Source organism: Corvus hawaiiensis, chromosome 11, assembly GCF_020740725.1.
Source record: "Corvus hawaiiensis isolate bCorHaw1 chromosome 11, bCorHaw1.pri.cur, whole genome shotgun sequence".
Lineage (NCBI taxonomy): Eukaryota > Metazoa > Chordata > Aves > Passeriformes > Corvidae > Corvus > Corvus hawaiiensis.
Genome location: NC_063223.1, coordinates 13260019 through 13276019, shown reverse-complemented (window position 1 = coordinate 13276019; position 16001 = coordinate 13260019). Strand labels below are relative to the sequence as shown.

The window sequence follows — 16001 nt, the reverse complement described above, 5'->3', positions numbered from 1 at the left end:
GCTGGCAAGACATTGAAGCCCCAGATCCTGCTTCGGTCTTGATGTCACACACTGCAGGAGAGTAGCTTCAGCTGTAATGGGACAGCACTGAAATCTGGGCTACAGGAGGGAAGAAGGGAGGAAGTGTGGCATCTTTTTAAGCTCCAAAAGAAAGTCTGAAAGCCCTTGTAGCACAGGAGACTCAAAAATGTGCCTGAGCTTCCTTTCAGGTGCATCTTATTCAGTGATTTCTGGTCAGTGTCCCTGCCTCAGCACAGTGGTTTTGGTCTCCCGCTCCACGTCACTCCTATTCCCTTGCCTCATCATTTGAAGATTCAGAGGACAGATACTTCCTTCTGCTTGTCTCAGTGAAAAACACTTCAGATTTGGATCATGGACATGCACTGTGTTGATACTTCTCACCCAAATAGTGATCCTGCACTTGCCAAGGGTAGGTGGTTTTTCTGCTTTAGAAAGTTGATATGCCTTGGCTAAGTGATGTCCCTGCTTTCAGATGCAATTGTGGCAATGCTAAATTGCCAAGGATTACCACTGCGTGTGGTGGAATCTGGAAACCTCGGCAACAAGCTATAAAGTCAGGAGAAGAGCCAGGATGTGAAGATCTTGGCAGCTCCTGCATGATGGAATATCCTTCTGTACTCAGGGCCATGGCACCAAAACGCAGCACAAACCATTAATTCATCACATGATACTCCCTCCTCAACACCATTTATTTCAGTACTCCTTGGCCTTCCCAAACTTCTTGGGAGTTCCAGGGGCATTCTAGATATGGGTAAACCATAAATGGGATGCTTGACTCACTCTCAGCATGAATGAGTGGAGTAGGAGACATGTGTAAATTCCAGCCAGTGTCTGGCAACAGGGAGGGCTGGGACAGGACTGTGTGAGCAGTGGTGCTGCAGCTGGTGGGGCTGAGGGGTGGTGAACAGGGGGTGGCCACAGCTTGGGGTCATGGGGCAGGGCTGTGTTGGGTGTCAAAGGCTGATCTTAGTGGGGTGGACTCCATTAAATCACTGTCTACAGCCTGCTGCTGGCTCAAGCGGGTTGCAGCAGCCCTGGCCTGCCTACCGCTGTGACAGCCAGGTGATCCCAGATGTTTTGGGGATGCTTTGGGCACAGACAGCCTGGACTTGTCTCTGTTCACACACCTGCAGCCGCTCTGACCCAGCCTTATGGAGAATGGACATTCCATCCCATGGGACACAGTGGATGCTGTCATCCTCATGCACCGATGCTTCATGGAGCCGTGCAGGGCCGCAGCTGCATCTGCCCCTCTGCCATGGGGCTTAACCCTGGCTCCAAAAGTCACTGTCATGGCCCAGCCAGGATCCCGGCTGCCTTTCTCCTCGGGATGCCGTGTGTAGTGCGAGCAGACAGTTTCTGAGCAGGGAGACTTCCTGCAGTGGAGCCTTGTAATAACCAAAACCCTGCTGCTGGGCCAGGCCTTGCTCTGAAGGCTTTGGCAGCACGCGGGGCAGGGATGGTGTCATCGCTTTGGAGCGCGCAGGCCGTCAGGATGCGGCCAGCACCGGTGTCTTCCCCTGCCAGCTCAGCACTCCCGGCCTCCTCCAGCTGCACGGGAGCAGCCTGGCAGGGATTTTTTTCCATTTTTTTTTTTTCCCTCTCTTCCCCTTTTCTTTCTGGAACCCTGTACAGCCAGAGCATAGCAGGGATCCTAGGGCGTTTGCTGCTATCCAGAGAAGATGCCTTGTTCTCTGCCAGATCTTGCGCTGGGGAAGGGCTGGAGGAAATCCATTCTGCAACGTTTCTGCTGGGGCTGTTGGCAAGAGCCCCGTGAGGTGCAGCAGCCACTGGCCAGACTGGTCCCTCTGAAAAGAAGAGGACTAAAGAGGTCAGAGCATGGCTGTGATCTGCCTGACCTCTGCTCCCTCCCCACTTTGCTGCAGATTTGCCTTTTGTTGAGCCCAAAGAGCCTCCTGCCGAGCCAGCGCTCCTCCAGGGGCCATGACCTGACGCTGCTACAGGCACTGAAGCCTTTCCCTGGGACATTTCCATGCCGCTCTGAGCAGCACCAGCACGAGCTATTTGCATTTCTAGCAGCCTTCAGTCAGCCTGAACCACCCGGGGTTTGCTTCTGTCCCGGTGAGGAAGGTTCTGGCTGATGTGCCTGTTAATCTCGAAAACAAACGCCTCCACATTGTTTTTACTAAATACAGGAGCAGTGTCTGCTGCAAGGTGCTGCTGGCAGACCTCAGCGGGCTCACAGTCCTGCATCCAACAAGAGTTTATCAGCCCCAGCCAAAGGGGAAAGGGGCTCAAGTTTAGTGTTCTCTGTTTGCAGATGTGAGCTGCAGTGAGTTGAGTTTTCAAGGTCGATCTCATTCCCTGCCATTTGCAGAGAGCTGAAAATGTGGAACACCTGGAAATGTGAAACGGGGCTCCTCTGGGATGAGCATCTCAGCCCAGCACTGTACACTGGATTTTCTGCTTATCTCCCACTGGCACAGATGCCATTTCACCCTCCTGTGGGGTAACTGATATAGAGGATTGAGGAAGAAACTGTACCTTCTCGTCGAGTCACATCTTGATCAATCCAGTGCTGCAGGAAGTGTCATTTCCCACAGACGCGCAAGCGTACAGGCACTGCTGATGAAATCTTGTGAGGTCAGGCAGTCATTTCCTCCTAATTACAGCTCCAGGAATGAATAATGTTTAGTTGAGACCCTGGTGACTTTGTGCTTTGGAGCAGTTTTCATTTAAGCAAAATACAAGCCTGTGAAAATGAACACAGGATCTGGATATTTCCTTCTGGTTATTTTGGTTATACAGATGCCATCTGGGACTTGTATAACAAATTTGGGGTTGTTTGGTGACGGTCAGTGAATGAAAAGATCCAGAGCTCCAAACTGTCATGCGAAAAGCTTCTGTTATAAACCTTCACATTGCTAGAAATGGCTTGTGGCAGATGCTTTTTCCAGGAACTTGGAGGACTGGAAGAGCCTCCCAGGCCGCAGTTTCCTGAACAATGTGTCCTATCTTCCCCTTCAGAAAAAACATAATTCTCAATTTTAAAATTCATGGTGTGATTCCTTCTGTGGAAGCCAACTCCAGGGCTGCACAACCCCCATGGTTACAAACCTTCTCATGTGGAAACTGTCGTGGCATCCTCTGCCAATGGAGAGAGTCAGAGCCAAGAAGCAGAGGGTGGGTGGGTGGTGGGAGAGCTGCTTGGAGGTGTTGCTGCAAGCAAGAGCCTGTGCCCCTGCCATGGCTGGCTCTATGGGTTGGGTTTGGGATATCCAGGCCACATGGTTCTGCCCCCCCTGTGCTGGAAACAGGTCCCTGGGGCTGAGGAATGGCAGCTGAAGCAGATGCTTCCTAGCCTGGAAGGTGGTTGCATCCCTAAATAATTTATGAACATGAGAACTTGAGCAGCTGTCACTGATTGGGTTTCTGGTGCAGCGCTCATGGCTGGCCAGATCCAGCCTTGGGTTTGGTGCTGCTGCAAATGGAGCTCCAAAGTGAAACAGCTGATCTGCAGGGCAGGGAGGGGGCAAGGACTGTCTGGGTGGCTGTCTTGAGCTTCAAACACCAGAGAAGATAATGCTGGTTTAGAAGGAAAGAAAAAAAATATAAATAGCTAGTAAGAGCTTCAGTTAATTTACCAGTCAGAACAAAGCACCTGACCAGTTTGTGTGCTCCTGTCCGTGTCTCTGAGCCTGGAAGTGCAAACTCTGAGCCTGTGGGGGCTCAGCACAGAGCTGCCAGTGTTGGATCTGCCCCTTACCTCTGCCAAGCACAGAGGACATCTCACCCCTCACAGGGCTGTGGCAATGCTGGTCAGGTCCTGTCTCCTCTGGGCCATTCCCTCAAACATACAGCCTGGGGGAAGTGGCATTTCCCGAAAGCATATGGATCAAACTTTTCCCAATTGCTCTTGAGATTGTAACAAGAGCAATTACCTTTATTTATGGTCTTTTATTTGTTAAAAAGTAGGTCTGGACCTTTTGACTCCTAACTGCAGGTTTTGTTAAAAAGTAAGGGGCAGGGAAGAGCATTGCTTGAGCATCACTTCCAGAGCAAAATGGGTTTGTCTCTTCTTGGTAGATGTTGTCTTATCCCAACTTGGGCATCTCAAGAGAAGGTGAGGGAAGCAGACCCTTCCAACCCCTCTGACTTTCCTCACTCCTTTTTCAGCCTCTGAAGATATGAGATCCACCTGGCAAGGCAAGGCTGGTCGCAGCCCACTCCAGGCCCTGTATGAGAGTGACCAGGTAAGGGGACAGGGACCAAGAAGTGGTGGGGTGAAGATCGAGTGGAGCACTGAGTGCTGACCCTGTCTGCCACCCCTCTGGTGTGTGGGGCACTGTGCCATGTCCAGCCACCCCCAAGGTCCTTGCAGCTGAGCCTTTGGCTGTGTCTAAAAGACAAGACCACACTGCCTGGGGGAGTAACTTGATAAAAACTGCTAATGGCACTTGCTGGTACTTGGGCAAACCTTTTAATTACCAGTGGGCTGAGCCATAGCTGGACAAACCTGGGAAATTTCACCATCTGAACATTTCAAAGCCTTCTCTGGGCCATCATAGCAGGGCAAGAGCATCATTGCTGCCCTTCCTGAGCTAGTAGTTGACAGATGTTTCTGTGTTAAGTGCTGTATATATATGCACACACATAGGTATGTGCATATATATATATAGCTGGAGTCAGCCGTGGGGGATTTATAATCCTGGGACATCTCAGGCCTCTCCATGACTCTGAGCTGTGCCAGCGATACCTGCTGAAAAATGAGCAGCCAGGCACAGCCTGGGAGGAGAATCACTCCCCTCCAGGTGGGGTTAGTGGGTCCCTCCCTGTGCAGGAATCAGGGAAGGTGTCCTGCTTCCCCTTCACATCGGGGTTTGTGGTTGGAGCTGCAAAAAGTGTTTGTTTGTTTCTTTCTGCTGCGTTTCCCCCAGGGCAGGCAGTTTTGCCCTCGTGCAGCCACACATGCCTTTGCAGAGGGATCTTCACCCACAGCTTCTCTGCAGGAAGTCCTGTGGGAAGCCACCCTCCAACGGGTGCCATGCCACGTGCCCCAGCCACCGAATGTGCCCTGCGTCTCCCCGTGTCCATGGGGCTGTCATCTGCTGCAGCCCCCGGGAGCAGAGGGCAATGCTGTGCCATCCCTGCTGCCTCCCCACTGCCCGTGGGCAGCTCCCGGTGCAGCCAGGGCCAGATCTTTCCATGTGTGTTGCTCTGTGTTACTGTCTAGGTTGATGCTCTTGTGTCTCTAAGCAGCCAAAGTACGTTTGCTCTCTGAAAAATGGCAAATATGGACTCCCTTGGCCATGATGCCAGCAAACCCTGACGCTGATGGAATGTCGTGGTGTTATTTCCTTAAAAGTGATACTTAATTTCCCTGGCTTTTTAAGAGAAGGAAATGAAGGGAGCAATTTTGCCCTGAAATAACTGCAAGACATGCATTTATTCCAGTGGGCGGCTGCTGCAAAGTAGTTACATTTATTTGTTGCCATGCCTGCAGACAGTGTCTGTCTGTCTGTCTGTCTGTCTGAGTTTTGAATTATGCAAGTGCAGGAAAAAATACCTGAAAAAAATCACATTATTAAAATGCCTCTTTTTTTAAGCCCTTGCAAAAAGGTTTTCCAATTCTAAAAGCTGATGGGGAGGCTCCAAACAAAAGAAATTTCTACTGAAAGGTTTGGCTGTGTTGCAAGGCAGCATGAGATTGCTTCTTCAGCCATGGTTATCACCTCCCTTGGTGCTGTATTTTCTTTATAGCCCAGTAGCCAACAATGTCAGAGTCATATCTTGGTGGCAGTCACCACCACATCTGTTCACCTGCATTTCCTTCGTTTGGGCATCCTCTCTGTTGGAAGGAGCAAAGATGGGATGCTTTCTCCTGTCCCTGTCTCAGATTACTGCCCGTGCAGGTTCCTGGAGAAAGTGGTCACTAAGGTGACCTGGGAGAGGTTATTTTTTTTGTGGAAATGAGATCCAAAAGGGTCTGAGTGGGGTTCATCCCTTGCAGAAGGAGCTGTTTGCCCAGATGTTCGTGTCTCTCTGAAGATGGCAGGTCTGCTGGGTCATCCACAGGATGGACAGTTTGTCTCAGTGTCCCAGCTCCTGGCAGAAGCTTTACAAGCCCTTACAACACTGCCCCTTGAAACACCTCATTAGCCCCCAGGGAGCAGTGAGGGAGCACCTGAAGCCTGGCAAAGGGTGTCCTTAGGCATGTCTAGGCAGTGACACCTCTCAGCAGCCGTGTAGGCACCAAGGCCTGCCCTTGCCCTTCATCTGGAGGCTGTCACATCTGTGCACTTGCAGGGCTGTTTGCTGTGGCACCCTCTGACACTGGGAGGACTGTCTCTACAGCCCCGAAGTGGGAGCCACTGTGATGTTGTGACATGGTGGTCACTGCATGGCATTAAAGCCACAGCCCTGTGGGGTCAGGGCCTCCCTGGGTTAGTGGGTGCTTGGTGCAGCCATTCCCAGACGAGGCTGTTGGATCTTCCCAGCAATGGTGAACACGGAACTTCCCAACCCTTCTGAGCAAAACAGGGACAGAGTGGGCAGGAGGAGGAGGGGACCTTCCCCTTCTGACTTCCTGGAAATAGTTTCCTTCCCCGGATGTTCTAATGACATTTTGGGAGTTTTGATGAAAACCATGACAGGAAAGGTCATGTCCCCAGATCTGGAGGGGGTTTTCAGCTGGGTCAGGGGTTAAGGGACTCTGGGCTTCTGGCAAGCCAGTGCAACAGCTTCCAGTTATTGATGCAGGGGTCAGAAGGGTTCAAGATAAAGGACCATGTGTTGATTCCTCGTCCCTGCGGCCAGAGGAAACTGTGACCAGAGCTGAGGCGTTGGGCTGGCCTGTGTGGAAGAAGTCCCTCAGGAGAAGGAACCCAAAGCCCTCAGGAAGGGCCCCACCACCACCTACTCAGCCCCTTGCTCCTCTCCATCATACCTGCCACCCCACCTCATCTCCAGCTCCCCTCCTGCTCACCAGGGTTTGACTGTCAGTGTTAGAGACCATTTCCATTTGCCTTTCCTTGGCAGGACACCCAGGTTGTTTCCATCCAGCAGGTCCAAATGTGTGTGCCACATTTCTGCCCTTGGCTGGGTGTCACAGCAAGCACATGTGTGTGGGTGTCAGTGTGAGGCAGCAATGCCCCATCGCAGTAGGAGGTGTGCAGGGCCCTGTGCCAACAAACAGGCTGTGCTTTCTGTCCCTGGGGCCATGCATCCCCCTGGGCTGGTGTAAGGGAGAGCACGTTAGCCCTGTGTGTGTGTGTGTGTGCCTGCTTTTAAAAAAATGCTCCCTTACTGACCCTCTCTGCACCGCCTGTTCTTCCCTCACCCCCTTTGATTTTTCTTCTCACCCAGCTCCTCATCACATTTTGTCCTTTCTTTTGATGCCAGCCTGTCCAAGGATTAAATGCACTGAATCGATTGTGTTCAAAGTCAGTGCTGTCTCCAAAAATCCCACATGGGTGACAGACCAACCCAGTAAAGGGGAGGCAGTGGGGACAATTGCGGGCCAGGTGTTGTGTGTAGGCCACAGTCAGCTTGGGCGAGCTGGTGACCATCTCTGTTGGGTTTTTTCTCCCCAGTTTGAGCAGTCATCCCTGCAGGCAGTTCACCAGCAGAGACGGGAGATGTTGAGCAACGTCTGCAGCCGTTACACCCGCAAGCGGCGTCTCCTGCAGCCGGATGACTTGCGGCACTTGGTGGTAGATGACACACACGGGCTGCTCTACTGCTACGTGCCCAAAGTGGCCTGCACTAACTGGAAGCGGGTGATGATGGTCCTAACGGGGCAAGGCAAGTACCAGGACCCACTGGAAATCCCTGCCCACGAGGCCCATGTCCCCTCCAACCTGCGCACCCTCTCCGAGTACAGTGTTCCCGAGATCAACTACCGCCTGCGCAGCTACCTCAAGTTCGTCTTCGTGCGGGAGCCCTTCGAGCGCCTGGTCTCGGCCTATCGCAACAAGTTCACCCTCAGCTACAACACAGCCTTCCACAAGCGCTACGGGACCAAGATCATCCGGCGGCACCGGCACGAGCCCAGCGACAGGGCCCTGGAGCGCGGGGGACGACGTGCGCTTCGAGGAGTTCGTGTACTACCTGCTGGATCCGCGGACGCAGCAGGAGGAGCCCTTCAACGAGCACTGGGAGCGGGTGCACTCGCTCTGCCACCCCTGCATCATCCACTACGACGTGGTGGGCAAGTATGAGACCTTGGCCGAAGATGCCAACTACATCCTGCAGCTGGTGGGGGCCGACACGAGCGTCAAGTTCCCGGCTTCGTCCAAGACCACCAGGACGACAGACGACATGACAGCCCAGTTCTTCCAGGACATTAGCCCCTTCTACCAAAGGAGACTCTTTAATTTATACAAAATGGACTACTTGCTCTTCAATTACTCCATCCCCTCCTACCTCCGCATCCGATGAGGCAGGGGCTGGGGGGGAAGAGGTGAGGGAGAGCTGGATAACTCTCATCTTGCCACAATTCCTCCCTCTCACCTTGTGCTCTTCTCTTGGTTGACTTCTTCCCTGTGCCCTTTTGTTAGGGTCTGCTCCACCTCCTGGTGCCTTGTTCATGCATGGTCTGGAGGAAGAACACTTCTCAAAACACTGGGGCTGGAGCTTTTCCTTCCCTTTCCCTCCCAGCCTTCAGTATCTACAGGGAATGGTAGTGGGACTGGACACTGCTTGCCTTGGTTGGGGACTTCCTTTTAACTAAGAAACTCCTCTGTAGATCCAAGTCTTGGGAAGGCTCCTTTTTTGGGCAGGATCCCTTCAGGTCTTTCTCCTCCTTACTGGCCTGTTTGGGGGCAGACATGGAGTCTCAGGGGTCAGAGTGGAGTGTATCAGACACTTGCATAGAACCAGAAATAAAGCAATAATTTAATGTAACTTTTTCCTTTTATTTAAAATTGCTCCCACCTTTTCTTTTTGTCTTGTTCTCCTCTGTCCTCATCCCACTTCCCACGCTGTCCCCCACTAAGGGGGATGTAACACACAGAGGTGTGTTACTCTGACCACATATTTATCCCTGGAGGGACTTTTTGTTCCTCTCCTTCCACAAGCTCTCAGTTGGGGTGTAAAATACTCCAAAGACAGAGAAGAAAGGCTTGCAGCAGGTCCACAGTGCTTTCTCCTGAACTACCACAGCAGTGGTGTGCATATCTCTGGATTTCTGGTCAAATCTGTTAAATCCAGGCCCCACACATCCCATTTTTTGAAAGCAGGTGATAACAGTTGTAAAGGCATATGTACAGCAGGGGTGCAGGTGTCTGCTCTGATGAAATCCCATCATCCACAGTGTCCTGCCCCTGGCCCTGCTGGGCAGACAGGGCCCTGCTGGCAGCGCTGGTTTCTCTTCCCCTGACAGCACAGGCTCCTCCGTGTGCAGCCCCTTTATAAAAGTTATGAAGTGTTCTGGGGAGCACTGGACTGGGGTGTGGGAGGTTGCTGTGGGAATGGAGAGGTAATGTTGGACTGGGAGGCCAGGTCCATGTGTGTATGTGTGTGTGTATGTGTGTGTGAGAGAAAAAACTGAGAATAAAAATGGGAGAGAGACACCTAGAGGGAAACAGTCCTTTGGCTGGCTGCCTTTGGATAATCATTCCTTGAATTAAAAATGGGGAGGAGGAGGTGAAACACAAAAGAAAATGACAAACCGAGCCCTAGGATTTTAAATTAAAGCCAGTCCATATTTCAGTCTTTCCTTTTCTCTGTTTGGCTTTGTCTTGCTGGCCGCCTTTGTAAATAAGCACACTGGTAATAGATGCTGTGGAGTGTGTCTGCTGGCTCGGCTGCAAACACTTGACTTATTAGTGCAATACAATGGGAGGTTTTATAAAACCACAGTGCTCTCAGGCTCTGCAAAAAAATGATGTTTCCATCTAACAACTTTCAGCTGTTGTATCTTAACCTTTTTCCTCTCTGCCTCTCACTGGCACCTACATGTTGACACTCCCTCCTTGCTTGCTCCATGTGCAGATTGAGTTTAGCAAAGCAATGAAAAAGAAAAGTAGATGAAGCTGCTGGTGATCCTGGCAGTGTGACTGATTCTCCCAATCTGGACTGGAGGTCTCGCAGAAATGGCCTTTCTCGTGCTATCTTAGAATCTCCCTGTCTAGCTGAAACACAAAGCACAGAAACAGATTATGTGATGCAACAAATTTCATCTGCAGCGTTCAGGCTTGGAGTGCATTCCTCTGCTTTCTCAGGAGTCTCGTGTTCCCTGCTTAGAGCTGCCTCTGCTTGGAAAAATAATTGTTCAAATCATTGCAAGATCTTTTCATCGCTTGTTGTCGTGGATCATAATTTGGGGTCAGACGCGGAGTCATAAAGGGATGGATTTTTGGATGGTTGGTTGGTTGTTTTTTTCTAAATACTGTTCCCTTCAGGTACCTCTAAAGAGCTGATGGCAGAGTGAGTGGCAAGGACAGATATACTTGCTCCCAGCTGTGCTGTCTGTAGGTGTTTAGAAAATATCTGGCTGGCTGGGACCCACTTTGGGCTTTCTTTGGTGTGAAAGTGAGGGAATAGCAACCTTGGGGCTTTGTTCTTCAGCCACATGGTTTCTACTCTTTCCTGCAATGGTGACAATGGGGGGATGCTCCCAGTTGTGAGTGGCTGTTTGACTGGCAGCCTGTCTGTCCCTGGCATCCCCATCAGACCTGACCCATTTACCCAGTCAACAGCCCAGCCACACACGAATGGAGCAAATGCAGCCCTCCAGCCTTGGCCTGGACTGCTAAAGGCAGCACCCTGTAACGGTGTCTTTTGGGTCACGCAGAACCTTCAGAAATACCCACCTTTGGGCTGTTTCTATAAAATCTCAACAGCCAGCATCCACAATCCAACCCACTTAGGTCATACCCTTGGCTTCCTCTCTGCCTACATTCAACGCTTTCCAAAGCAAAACCTAACCTTGCAAACAGAAAAAAGGCACTTTGTATTTCTGAAGAGAACATCTTCAGCCGGGGCCGGAGCTTTCCGGGCCAGGAATTGCTCTGCCCGTGCCAAAGCTGAATTGCTGGGGCCAAGATGCTCCGGGGCCAGCTCTGGAGTCGGGATGCTGTGGAGCAGGGATGCTGCGGGACAGGGGTCGGGATGCTGCAGGGTCAGGATGCTGCGGGGCCGGGATGCTGTGGGACCATGATGCTGTGGGACGGGGGGCCGGGATGCTGCGGGACGAAGGTTGGGATGCTGCGGGATGGGGGTCGGGATGCTGCGGTACCGAGGCCGGCGCTGGGCAGCCGCGGCCCTCGCCGCAGGCACGGTCCGACCCTTCCCGGTCCGACCCTTCCCGGTCCGACGAAAAGCGCTGGAGGACGGGAGCAGGACGGAGCTAGGAGGACCCCGTGTGACCGGTGATCCCAACTACAGGCGGTGTAATTCCCTGTACGGGTGCTGGGAACAATTTCTCTGAGGGCTCCTGCTTGGTTGTGGCTTCACAAACTGTTTCACTGCGTCCCTTTTTCTTTTTAAGGAGAAAATATCAAGGAGGCCTGGGTCACCTCTAAAGTGTAACTGGATTTGGTTTGTCCTCTGCTTGGAAGTGGGAATGTGGCCGTGCCTGATGCACAGCAAGGACATGAACTGCAAGGGGATGCCCCGGGGTCTGCCCCCAGGAGCAGGGCAGGGCATCATCCCCTCGGCCCTGCCCGAGCACTCCTCTGTGAGCAGGGAATGTGACCAGGAGAAGGTGCCAGTCCTGGCCTCGCTGAAGAGAGGACCGTGATAGTAATGTCCCCCAGCCTCCTGCAAGGTTCCCATCCTGGCTTCAGGCTGCGGAGCTTGGGGACAAGCAACTCCAAATGAGTCAGGTTGGTCCTAGAGTTTGGCCCAAGGCTTGGGAGCTACTGGGGAGCTCTCAGAGCACCAGGGACACAAAAAACCAAGAACAGCCTCACTTTGATATGTTCACATGTGCACAAATATACAATGAAAATAATGATTATATTATAATGTATAATAGAATTACTGCTGGGTCAATCTACATATTCTATATTGAGCAATTACATTTGTATATGGTTATAATACTTAATAGACATTTGGCTTATGCATGTGTACATATGTGTGTCTGTACACCATCCCATTTATTATATAAATACTCACATACTCCCCAGCATAAAAGAGAGAGTACCTTCCCTTGCTGCACTGTTGAGCTTTGCCACAGTCCAGTGTGGCTCAGCAGTTAATGAAGAGCCAGCCCCTTCCTCCCAGTGCCTCCAACAGCTCCAGCCTTCAGAGTGGTGAGCACTCTGCCTGTGCTGTGGGTTTTCCGTGCTGTGGAGCTGCTGTCCCCATCCCTCATGGCCCATGTGAAACTGTTGAGTTTCTCCTTCCAGTGGAACAAAACAAAGCTTCAGTGATCAGGAGGTTTCCTTCCAGAGCTTGCTGTGCACCACAGATTGGGTTGTTTACCAGCTGGAGGATTAAATAAACTTTCATTGAAGGGGAAAAAAATAAAAAGGGTGTTCAAGTATGTCTTGGAAGCAGTGTCTCCCTTGAAGGAGGCTTTTCAGACTTCCTGTGTTTGCTGGCTGGCACTTCGCTTGTCCTTGGTAAGGAAGCTCCATCTCACAGAGAGTTTCTGGAAAATTACTGTGTTAGGATGGAGGCAGTAAGTGGAAGCAGTGGGGGGAGAAAAAAAAATGGTTTGACTGTCCCTGAAAACAAACCCCTGTTCCTATCTGCATCTACAGATGGTGACAGCCCCTTCTTTGCCTGCAAAGAGAGACCCTTATGCATCCAGGAATGGGGGAGCCCCTGACCAACCTTCCTCTCTAGTTCAGCTGGGATCTGAAGGTCCCAGCAGCCACCCCAGCACCCCAACACATGTGGTGGTGCAGGGCAGGCACCCACCCTCTCCCAAACTCCAGTGCTCTTCCTCAGTCCCCATCCCACAACACTGACATGAACCTGAGATTTAGTTTATTGGGGGACAACCAGTGGCTGATGTCAGGAGAGAACCTACCTGCACTGCTAATACAGTGGGAAATAAAACCATGGGACATTAGGAAAAATTATACTGTTTCACTGCCCACTACTAGAGTCTAGATCAGCTGGCTGATGGCTGCACAGGGCTCAAAAATAGCCAATCTCATTCTCTACCAACACTCCACATTTTCCTTTATTCCCTCTAAAGGTTACAGCAAGGTAAGCCTTCCACTAGCATCTCACAGCATTGGATGGGTTTCTCAGGCCAGGGCCAGCACTGAGCCCAAAGGGGCAGTTCAGCAGCCAAGGACTAAAGAGCAGCAAAAAAGAAGTTCTCCTCTCCCACCTCCTCCTTTTTTAAGGCTATTGCTTCTTTGGGAGCCATGAGGACTAAATACAAATAAAAGCCACTGTTGGCTGGAACTGAGGTGCTGGTGACTCTGGCAGGGTGGGTCCAGCCCAGTGAAAATCTGGGCACTGTAATGACACAGACACAGCAGCAGAGAAGCCAGGCCCACTGCTGGCAGTGACTTTCCTGCTGGGTTAGACTGAAGACAGAAATCACTATGAAATGTCCCCACCCTGTCTGGGCTCTGCTACCCACACAAGTCTGCTCTGAAACTGAAATTTGTGGAGGAAAAGGGAGGAAAACAATCCCCTCCCCAAATCTTCTCCCTCACAAAATCACTCCAACACAACACCACAGGGAGCATAAAACCAGGTAGGACCTGCTGTGATGTACTGAAAGTTCTTAAAAGCTGAGGAGCCTGCAGGTATTTAAGCATCAAATTTCTGCTTTTAAGGGGAGGGAAGGGGGAGGATGCCTGGACAGCTCAGGGGCTTCTGGCCCTGCTGGGGCAATTGGTGCCAGGGGACAGAGCAGTGCTGCCCACTCACTGGAAGGGCTGGGGGTGCTTTCTTAGAGGAGCAAGTTCAGATGGAGTTACAGGAATGCTGATCCAAGTTGTGCTCCGGGGTTACATATAAGCTTTGTTAGCAAAGGCCCTTTCTCATTTGCAGAGAGAAGAAAAAAGGAGGAAAGAGAAAGAGTAAACAGGCTGAGCAGCCAAATAACTAGCCTCTCACTGCCCTTAAAAAAAAAGGAAAAAATCCCCTTTTATTGAAACTATTTCCTTTGGTTATATCATTTCTCTTGAGGCTGGAAGCAATTTTAAGTCTTAAGTGCGTTCCCTGCACTAAGTGCGCGGGCACGAGGCTGATGCTTGGCTGCCCACCAAGGGGTGCCCTGGAGAGCAGCACGTCTTGCTGTGCCCTCTGCCATCTCCCCACATCACCTCTGAGCCTCAATGCCTCCTGCAAGGTGGCAACCCTCGAGCCCAGCATGGACAAGGTGCAGCACAGGTCACCTTGGTGCAGCTGTGTCCCACAAGTAGGACACAGATGGCATCCATTACGTGTTCCCATCCATGTCCTCTGTCAACAGTGACAAGCAGATTAAGCTGAGTTCTGCCCAGAAATCCCCCAATGAAGGGACATACCAGTGCCAGGGCTTTGCTGCAAGCACACAGCAGAGAAGCAGCCAGCGTTGGGCACTGGGATTTGATGCTGGAGGAGTGTGACTCGGGTCCCTTGTAGTCTGTACCAGCCACCTGCTCCAGTCTAAGTCTTACGCAGGATTGGAGGAAGCAGGGGCAAATCTGTGTTAGTAAGAGAAAAGCAGAAGGAGTTTCATGTGTTCAGGATCCTGTAGAGGGCTGGGGTATCCCCAGCATCTTGGCTTTAGCACCAGCCTTACCTGATTCACAAGATCAGCAAAAGCACCAAGCTCCAGAGAGGACCTCTCTGAGGTGGTGGGGACAATGCAGCAAGGAGGAGGAAACATGGTGTTGAGGCAGGAGGAGTTATTTGCCAGGACTGCTCAAGCCAGTGCCAAATTGGAGCTAATAAAGGTTTACAAAGTAAAGCACTAAGCTTAAGTTATTAAAATATATATGTACATCTGCTCTAATGCAGCCCCTGAAACTGGGACTGGCAGTCAGATGCTTTGCTTTCCCCACAGGCCCCCTCAGCTGCTGCTGCTGCTGCAATTCTCACCCATGGGTGCTCTGGCCGAGCAGAGCCAACAACACAGAGGCTGCAGGGGAAGATAAAGCAGCAAGACCCGAGCCAGGGCAGTGTGTGCCTCGCATCCTGAAACCTCCCTGCCAGGGAGCTGCCGTGCACAGCCTCTCCAGCTCAGCAGCATGGGGCAATTTGTTCCTCATGACAATAAAAGGAAGAGGAAGCTTGGAGAAAGGGCAGACAACAGCTTATTTCTTTCTCAGGGAGTGCTTCTCTCCATGCCTGGCAGCCCAGAGCTGAACAGCTTTTGCTGTTAGGGACCTTCAGCCATGTGTCAAACCCATGCAGGGGCTTCAGCTTTGCAGCAGCTCTGGGACAGCAGAGCAGAGCTGGGAGCAAAGAAACACCCAAGGCCAGCAGGAACCCAACACATCTCAGATATAAGTGGTTTAGAGATGGCAGGTCCTTGAATAAGGCATCTGTCTGCCAGCAGACTGGGGGACTTGACCTCCCCTTTTCCCTTCTCCAACAACGAGGCAGATAATTAATAAAGGTGAGGCCTAGTGACATTTTTCAAAGGTTTGATCTGTGTCCTCGACTCCTGACTCTTCAGCATCTTATTATCTGGAGGACTCTATTGCTTCTTCAATTTCAGAGAGAAATTGGCTGCTTTCAGTCCCACAAGCCTCCCTGACATGTCCCTGGTAGCATCAGATTGCCACCCTGGAGCAAGGACCTGAGGAGTCACTGGCCACAGCCTTATGCCTGATCGTCACCCAGACCAACACAGGCGGCTTCTGGACTCATCCCAGAGCAATTGTTAATGAGTGGATGGCGACTGTGGGAGAGGGAATGGGCTTTAGTTCTAACTTGAAACATGTGGGTGGCAAAAAGTTCTTGGTTAGGAAACACTGATTTTCCTGAAGCCCTATTAAAATTTTGTTGTCCAACACTGAGTGGATAAGAAAGAAGCAACAAGTTCTACCTGACAAGTTAGAACTAGAAACAGGCAGAGTCATGGCAACAAAAAAGCAACCTGCAAATCCACAGCA

General features: G+C 51.4%; 1 protein-coding gene across 1 annotated transcript in view; it reads left to right on the top strand.

Annotated features, from left to right (window-relative positions):
* Positions 1–8920, top strand: part of CHST13 (carbohydrate sulfotransferase 13) — a 29168-nt gene extending 20248 nt beyond the window's left edge. Inside the window, 3 exon segments of the mRNA XM_048315954.1 lie at positions 4159–4235; positions 7575–8054; positions 8056–8920. Of these exon segments, the coding sequence (XP_048171911.1) occupies positions 4159–4235; positions 7575–8054; positions 8056–8421 (923 nt within the window). The 3' untranslated portion in view covers positions 8422–8920.
* Positions 8921–16001: the final 7081 nt, after the last annotated feature.